This window comes from Metopolophium dirhodum, chromosome 7 (assembly GCF_019925205.1).
Source record: "Metopolophium dirhodum isolate CAU chromosome 7, ASM1992520v1, whole genome shotgun sequence".
NCBI classification, from domain to species: domain Eukaryota; kingdom Metazoa; phylum Arthropoda; class Insecta; order Hemiptera; family Aphididae; genus Metopolophium; species Metopolophium dirhodum.
The window spans coordinates 2,039,969-2,049,698 of NC_083566.1; the positions used below are offsets into that span (position 1 = coordinate 2,039,969).

Genomic DNA, 9,730 nt, shown 5'->3' on the forward strand with positions numbered 1-9,730 from the left:
ACGTTACTTTAGACAATGGCGTATCTAAATGAATGTTTGTCTTACGATAAGATTTATTTATTTATCTTGCGCTCGAAATTGTTGACTTTGTTTTGCGTGCTACATGAACTAATGCCTACATGGGTACCTACGCCTCTATTCATAAATTGGAATTCAACCAGAATTAATAGTAGTTTTTCTATTCATATGAACATGTTAGTATATATAATTTTTCTATTTTATGTTCAACTAGTTAATTGGAATGCAAATCATACAGAATAATTTTTTTTGTTAATTGTAATGTTAAACGTATGTTTTCTGTTTATACTTAATTTTCAGGTTCTCGAAAAACGTTGCATCATGCATGCTAATTATCATTGCAACTTGTGTGGCTAGTGGTGAAAGTATTTTATGCGATACTTGCACGTGTAAGAATTCCATAATAAATTGCACAGAAAATGGATTGATAGACATTCTAGATCTATGGGACCATACGGAAGTTGTGAGGAATGCAACCCTCATGCATTTCGATTATAATGGCATTGTACACGTGAAACAGTTGCCACCGTCTAAAGTTAGATACTTATCACTCCGACAAAACAAGATCAACAAAATAGATGAAATGGCATTTATAAACTTAAAGTTACTATTGGAACTCGACCTGAGCTACAATTCTTTGACGGCGGAAAGTCTAAATCCCGATATTTTCAAGGTTGGTATTTTTTTAATTATACCTACTAAAATTGAGTAGATATAATATTATTATAAATTGTGTTTTATATTCGTTATTGTACAGATTAATATCGAAGATACTTCTAGACCAGGTAGCTTGATTCATTTACGCCTTGATTACAACAATATCCATTCGCTGTTGCCACATACTTTCAAAGAACTCAGTAACCTTGTTTCGTTGACACTATCAGGAAATCCTTTAACAGTCATTGATCGACCAACTAGTTTCGCACTATCTTCATTGCCCATGTTAAAAGTATAAAAATAACTAATTACATTGTAAGGTTGGTAGGTATAATAACGGATAACCATTTAAAAATCTATAATTTGTACAGGTCTTAAATTTGTCCAATACATCTTTACACGAGTTGCCAAATCATCTTTTACACACACCTCGATTTTTGGAAATATTAAATCTGTCAAATAATGAATTCACACAAATTCCACAAGGACTGGACGAAGCTCACGCGTTACAGAGATTAGATTTTAGTTCTAATCCGGTAAAAAGCATCTTGTGAGTACATTTTATAATTGATTCTACTAGTAGTGGCTATATAGCATGTCGTGTGACTTTAATGTTGTTTTAAAATGTATACCTATATTACTTTTATTACTAAGGAGTTTCCCAAGAATGGCATCGTTAAAAGTACTCCATTTATCTCACATGCCAGAACTAAACAATATCGGACCACGTGCTTTAAGTCTTCTTAATGTTCTTGAGGAATTTCACTGCACGCACAATAACAAACTCAAATCAATAGACCCGACTGCGTTTAGCTACAAATTTAATGACGGATCAGAAGGCGAATTGTGGCCTCGCATTGTCAAAGTAAGTATCTATTGTTAGGTACATATTACACTTAAGTTTATTCATAACAGTACGTTTTGAGTGTCTTTGTTTGTAGTTAGATTTGAGTTACAACGCTTTAGGATACTTGGATAGCCGCTTGTTGAATAGATGGGACACGTTAGAAGAATTGAACTTGCAAGGCAACAAGTGGATATGTGATTGTGTAAATCAATGGCTCGTGTCTACTTTAGCCCCAATGGCAGAATCAAGACATCCGGAATTCCTTAATGATTTCACGTGATTATTATGAATAATGTATAATTTAGGCACGATCATACATTTTATACAATTTGGTTTTAGTTGTCAAGAGCCAATTGAAATGAGTGGAATTTCGATTCTTGATTTAGATCATCGCCATTACCATATGCGGTGTTTGGATTTCTACAACAACCGTCCCGAAAGAGACGGAATATTGTTGATAGGAATACTGATTGGCGTTATATTGACGGTACCATTTACAATGGGAATTATGATGTGCTGTGCAAAACGAAAAAATTCGCTTTCCTACTATCATAGGATATTTAATCAAAATAAACCTCCTTATGCACATGACTATCAACTAAGGTAATTTTGACATATTTTGTACGTATAAAGAAATTTAGGAAAATAGATACACAATTATAGGTACGGTGGCTAGTTGTAGTCGTCACGATATGTTGTCTAATTTAATTTTGAAATTGGTGGGACAGCGGTCATTAGTCATTGCGCAGGCTGGGTTTAAAAATGCCAACTGCTATAGATAAAATAATACGTACCTACCTAACTACCGAACATATTTTACTGTCATACCGATAATAATTTATCCTATATCATATTTATGCCTTGTGGTACTTTTAGCACTACCTATTTCAACTAATTCAATTTTCAACTGTACCGTCTGTGATGATCTATATATATATAGTCTATTCGCTATACCTATGCAAATTTTGCCCCAGATTAGGGCATTTTTTTAAGCTTTTAAAATATGAATGGTGAAAGTTTTAGTGATTTACTCGAGCAAGAGATGCCGAAATAATCAAAAATTTATGATGACATTTCGAACATCAACATTTACTATGTTGTTTGTAAATATTCACTTCCAGAGAACATCTTCAACCAACTACAACCAATTTAAAATGTATAATTATCAAATCAGTAATCACCCATTGAATTGCCTATGACATGCCATGTGTCACTGGTAAACCCAAATTTCGTCACCGTTGGCTTAGCATAAGTATCTATCTATATGCAATTAATTTCAGGTGATTTGGTATAATACTTTTGGATTTTGAGTAAAACAATATTAATTAATAAATAAATAATATATGGTAATGATTAAATTTAATATAAAATAGTAATTCACTTCTTCTCACTCCTGATTAAATATGCCGATGATTCGTTATGCGTAGATTCTATAGAGTAGTAAAAAAAATGTAATACATAAATTACGTACTTTTAGGTAATTGCATAACATTTGCATACTTTATAAATACTGATCAAGATAATTAAAATTGTTTTAGCTTTTAATAATTAATGAATCATTTTCTGAATATTTTATACAATACCAAATTTAGAATAATATGCTACTAATACCATTTAAATTGTTTCGTAATAAAGTAATAAAATAAATTAAAAATACCTTACAATTTGTACAAATTTAAAAACTATATGTACCTACTCAATAGATACCTACTCGTACTATTTCACAAGTATTTTTTTGCATAAACCCGACATGCATACTATACATTGTTTATGCACATTCTTTGCGTATTTTTATAATTTTGTGTGCATATTATTGGTGCTGTTTAGGTATTTTGCATAGAAATTTGGGCAATTTATAATTGATTAGTTAGTTATGACTTGTGAGTGGTGGTTATTAGTTATTACTCATCAGTTTATTCGTATTACTACTGATGAGGTACCTACTTAATGTGTTCACAAAAACAGATGGATTTACTACTGTCTACTAAATGTTTCTCGTTGATACATAATAGGTTAAGCATCAACCTAAGGCACCCGAACAATTAAATGACTAATTACGTGTCTATTCGTAATGGTTTATAAATTGACCCGGAATAATGTATGTATATGCGTATGTTGTTATATTATTTTCGTGCCTATATTTGAAAAACCCACGAATCATCTCAACAATAACGTAAAATAAAAGTGAAACTATTACAAATGTTATGCAATTTATATATTATTGGAATTTGTCATTGAGAAATATATTATCTACTATTATAAATACCCAGATATAGGTATATCTACCAAGAACCACCGTCCAATTAATTATTGTTTCAGAATCGTATAGATATCAACAACTTGCATATTATTAATTTAATCTAATGTGAAATGTGGCTATAATAATATATAATGAAATATATTATAAACGATTTATTATGGAACCACCAATGACTACATTTTATTTTCTGATAGCGGAACGACGAATGTATTAACTTTAAGATGTGTGTTTTTTTTATTATTTTGTGTCTGTGTACACAATAAGTAGTGATTTGATTCTGTAGGGATTTTCTTATTTTATTGTAATTGAAAAACGAATAACTGTATTATACATATCTATAGATACATGAAATTTACACCAGGTGGTTATTTTATTAACTCCTCTATACTTTAAATACTTTTTTAAGTACAAATTAAATGATTAAAATGAAGTGTAATGTAATAACTTGTATTAGTTGTATCGGATTATGTATGTTATGTTTATATTTAAATTTTAACAATTTATGTTTTAGGGAAACGTCAATCTACCAGCCAACTTCAATAATCACCGATGGATATTAACTTGTAAATTTGTACTTACTTGTTAGTTTATTTTTAATAATATTTATCATCTTTTCTAAAATAACTAATTTACAACGATGTATTAGATAAATTGGGGAGGGAAAAGAGGGCAGTGCACCGGCGTAAAATTTGTATAGGGTTGGTCAATTTTGAAGGCGAAAATAAAAGTTTTCTAATGTATAATAATTTTTAAGATGAATTATTGAAAAAAAATGCATAATTAACAATGACAGTAATATAATATTATCATGCTATAGTGCTATACCGCCTGTGGTAAAGATTTCACGTCCGTATATAGGCGCAAAATAGTGTTTGACATTTGGGGAGGCTGAACCTCAGGTCTATTGTCTATACTGGATATTCCAATGTATTATGTGGTGAAGTCATTCGTTTTTTGGAGGGCTAAGCCCTACAGCCCCCCCTTATTTGTGTGCGAAGTTACAACTTATGAGTGACCGTATTCTTGGAAAGATCATAAATCATATTATTTTTTATCATAATATTATATAGCGCTCGGATCCTCGAACTGACGAATTTATATTTGCGTTCATATTATTTTTGAGTATACCTACCTACATTGTAGGTATCTATAACGTGCTTACAAATTGCAACAGTACATATTAATATATTACAGTGCACTGATATAATGGTATTTGTTCCATTATAAATATTTATCACATCAGAATATCATATTATTAAATTTGATAAAAATAGTTTCAATTTATTTTGTACACCAAACAATTGTTTTCTTTACACTATATCGTCTCTCGTCGTGTAAACAATATAATCAAGTAGATTTATATAGTCTTGTTTTAAATAATTTTATAGGTAATATTATAATATAAATCTTAATATTATTAATGTAACGTATTTTTTTTATGATGGGTACAATCGTTGTAAGAGTATAACCACAGAATATATGAATTATTATTTCATATATTCTGTGGTATAACTGTATAAGTCAACCCGGCATTGGGTGTAATAAGACTACAAAAAAAAAATCACGTTGGGTTCTGTCAGTGGGTTCGATGGATAGAATTCTCTCATCGTGTGTTTTTATATTATATTATGTTATTTATTGTTTTTATGTTCATAATAATGCTGGTGTTTGAAATACAGATTGTAAGTGTTTTCAATAAATTTTTTTTTTCTAACAATCCCTATACGTGCACGAGTATTCAATAGATTTTTATTACTCATTATTTTTTTTCGTAAATAAAGATTATGTCTGATTAACAGAGCATAAATTTGTCTAAAGGCACTCGTCTATATTATATTATATAAGTATAATATGTGCCGAAATTAGATATTACATTATTACCATATTGTGATATTAAACGTATTTAATGTAGTTAAAAATAATAGGAAAGTCAATCTGCTCACTACAACAGCATGTACATATAATGTAAGTATGCCATGGGGGTCGATCTAGTGTACCTCGTTAGTTGTCGTTGAGTAGGTAATGGCCGGTGTATTAAATTTGAATTTAACGATTTAAATCAATAATCATTGTTGGTACCTATCCATACGAAAAACGATTCTGAGCGAAAACGGTCTGCCAGCATAATATTATATGACTAGGTAAGCATATTTTATGGTATTATTATATTATTGCTATTAAAGTAATTTATTTTACAACAACTAATATAGTACATAGGTTGAATTTATTTTTTCAAAAAAAACATAGCATTTGAAAATGTCATTGTGTGTGTAAAATATAATAATATACTTCAACATTTTAAGTATGTACCTATATGGCTAGATGTCTAAATAGCGACCCACGAATTAAATTTTTAAATTTAATACAAAATAACTGGCATTGTAAGTCTTTGTTTAAAATACTTTAAAGTTTAAATATCTAAATTCGTCAAAATTTGAACTGAATATAATGTCTATAAAAAATACCGTGCTTATACCTATAACTTTTAGAATTTCTGGTTAAAGTATATGAACCACTTATGAGGAACCTTGTATTCAATTTTCAAGCTTTTTGACCTTGTAAAAACTATTTTTTTTATTAAATAATCATTTGGTGAAAATTTCAAGCATCTTTCAAGGTTATTAGTTTTTGAATTACAACAAAATAAGAAAATCGTTGCGGGTGAATATTTCCAATGTCGTAATAATTTGAGCTTCAAACGCTCATACAAAAATTAATACGGCTTTCGGGTTACTATTTTTTTGTTTAAAAAAAACAAAAACCTATGAGGAATTTTGTATTCAATTTTAAAATCTTAGAAATAAAAAGAAAGTGTTGTATGAATTTCTAACTCAAAATAATTTGCAAATGTTCGTGATTTTTACGAATTTTGACGAAATTCGAACTCGCCTGGCTCATAAAAACTTATTGTAGATTTCCGCTCAACTTTTTTTTTAACTAACAACAAATTTATGAGGATCCTTATATTACATTTTTAATTATTTTTACCAAGCGAACATTTTGTTATTAACATTAGTTTAAAAAAAAACTAATAAAAATCAAAAATTTCATATGATTATAATTATAGCTCAACTCGACTACACGCGAGTCGTCAAAATATTTTGGATATTGTATGTTTGAAAATGCTAATGATAAACATTCAGGGAAAAATGCATGTTAAAACTGTTATTTTTTTTTTTAGAGGTACGCCATAAACCAAAATCGATTTTGTCGAAAATAATTTTTTTTTTAGTTTTTCCCGGTGTTTTTGAAAACTTGTGGTAATTTTAAATTTTGACCTCCCGAATGCAACAACTAGATCACTTTCCCACCGCAAAAGATACTGAAAGTTGAAGATCGAAGCATTATTTCGACCATATAGTTATTATATGTGCACAGGCACAATAAAAAAAAAGTAAATAAAAAAAGGTGGATAAGTGGATGTCACTCTGCTGTACGGTAGGTTACAAGTGGGTCACTGTAATGGATGGTGTTAAATTTGAATTCAATGATATAATATCATTGTATAAGAAAAACGATTCTGAGCGAAAACGGTCAGTCAGCCTATTACCAAGTATATTTGATGATATTATTGTGAATAAAGTAATTTATATATAACCTATTTACGTGGAGCCTTGTTTTAAATTTTCAATCCTTAGCCATAAAAGTTAAAAATTTATAAATTTTTAACTCCAAAATAATTAATAAATTATAAATTTGATAAATGTTGTCAAAATTTGAACTTTAAATGCTTATAAAAAAAAATTGTGCCTATATATTTTTAATATTTTTCAACTGCTATTAGAACGATATATCAGGAGCATTATATTAAATTTTCACGCTTTTTTACCCAACAAATAAAAATTTATTGATATTTATAGAAAAAAAAACTAAAAAAATTAAAAACTGACAATGTCCGTAAACAGCTCAAAAAGAGTCAAAATATTTTCAACATTTTATGGTGTATAGAAAATGCTAATATAACATTCAGTGAAATTTTCAAGTATCTACAGTCATTCGTTTTTTAATTACAATAAAATAAGAAAATTGTTACATGAGAAATCGAGTAAATATCAAATGTTGTAAAAATATAAATTTCAGACGCTCATAAAAATTTAATTTAAGTTTCTTCTAGACATTTTTTTTTTGATAAAGGTAGACAAACTTATGAGTAATCTTATATTACATTTTCAAATCTTAGATTTAAAAAGAAAATTTTTTATGAATTCTCATCAAAATAATTTGCTATTTTTCGTGATTTTTCCGTATTTTGTCAAAATTTGAACTTTAAATGCTTATAATTAAAAACTGTGACTAAGGATTTTTAATTTTTTTCATCTGCCTTTGAAACAATAACCTGGGAGCCTTCTATTAAATTTTCAAGCTTTTTTACTCAACAGATAAAATTTTATTGATATTTATAGAAAAAAAAACTTAAAAAAATTGAAAACTGACAATGGCCGTAAACAGCTCAAAAAGAGTCAAAATATTTTGTAAATTTTATGGTGCATAGAAAATGCTAATATAAACTTTCAGTCAAAATTTCATGTCCCTACGGTCATTTGTTTTAGAGTTACACCAAAAACCAAAATCGATTTTCTCGAAAACAGATTTTGCGTAAAAATTCCCGTTTTTCCTTAATTTTTCTTTTGTTTTTCACGTCGCTTGTGAAAACTACTGGGAAATTTTTACTTTTGACCCCCCAAAGTACCAACTAGATTCACTTTCCTATCAGAAAAGTTACTATTGAAGAAAATCCAAGCACTTTTACTGTCCTAAAAGGTGATGACAGACACAAAAATAAAAAAAAATAAAAAAATAAAAAAAAAAACACACATCATTGTAGAATCAATACATTCATCGCTTCGCTCAGAATCTAAAAAACAATACATTGTAAAATCAATACATTTATCGCTCCGCTCAGAATCTAAAATGGACGACTGGTATTATTATTGGACCACAGTGAATATTTTTTCAAAAAGGTATATTATACTGCCATGGGTATAAAAGGTCAACCCGGTAATTGGTCAAATATAGTCTAGGTGTAATATATATTTCACGATTTTTTATTATTGGACCGACGGTAATCGTTGGGTTAACGCAAAATTCTTATTTTTTTTTAAATATTCTGTTTGTCACATTTGGGCCAATAAGTTACCCAGGGGCAATGATTATTCAACTGTTATATTGTAAGTTCTAACAGAAATCCACATTAGATGTGCAGCCGTGCAGGTACGCCGAAGGTCAAAAATCAGACCAGATATGATGAAATACCTACCAAATAAAAAACAATTAATAAACATCCATGACCCATTATTGTTATATATTATAATTATATATTATATCTAACCAACATTTCTTTGTATTCAATATAGAATACGTAACTGTGGAAGATTTCCGGTTCACTACAAAAATGATTTATTTTATCTATGGGCAATTAAATGTATATTTTTTACGAATCAGGTATAGATATAATGTGGTCCAATTACCAACCACCCGACAAAACGTCAATTCACAACGTCACACTCAGATAGTAAAAATGACCAATAACTTTTGTAAATCGTTAATGCTGCAAGAACAGGATAAACAAATCAACTGAATAATATTATTTTTAATTTAATATGTAGCTATAGGTACATTAGCATGTACATTATAGTATCGCATTGTATCATAAATATACAAATAATACTATCACACTGTTATATGTATAATATATGTATCGCTAATGATCGAGTGCTAAATAACAATACAAATACAATAAAATTTACCATATTAAATGACTTTCCCTCCTTTAGTTCAAAAGAATCGAATAGGTGAAACTATAATATTAATATATATATATATATATTTAGATGAATAGTTAGTGTTCACTAACTAGTATAGGTATACACGTGCGTATTTACAGTGTTCGTCACTTGCATGTTCGTGGACGACGTTTTGTCCTTAGTATTTTCTTCTTTCCGTGTACA

The 9,730-nt window shown here is 28.9% G+C and overlaps 1 protein-coding gene across 1 annotated transcript; it reads left to right on the top strand.

Moving 5' to 3' along the window:
• On the top strand, window positions 1-5,505 carry LOC132949214 (leucine-rich repeat transmembrane neuronal protein 1-like). Its single transcript, XM_061019981.1, has 8 exons — window positions 1-194; window positions 319-691; window positions 776-967; window positions 1,047-1,225; window positions 1,330-1,540; window positions 1,617-1,798; window positions 1,862-2,125; window positions 4,294-5,505. Exons 1-8 carry the CDS (start codon window positions 16-18, stop codon window positions 4,340-4,342), a joined length of 1,629 nt encoding a protein of 542 aa, XP_060875964.1. The 5' UTR covers window positions 1-15; the 3' UTR covers window positions 4,343-5,505.
• Window positions 5,506-9,730: the final 4,225 nt, after the last annotated feature.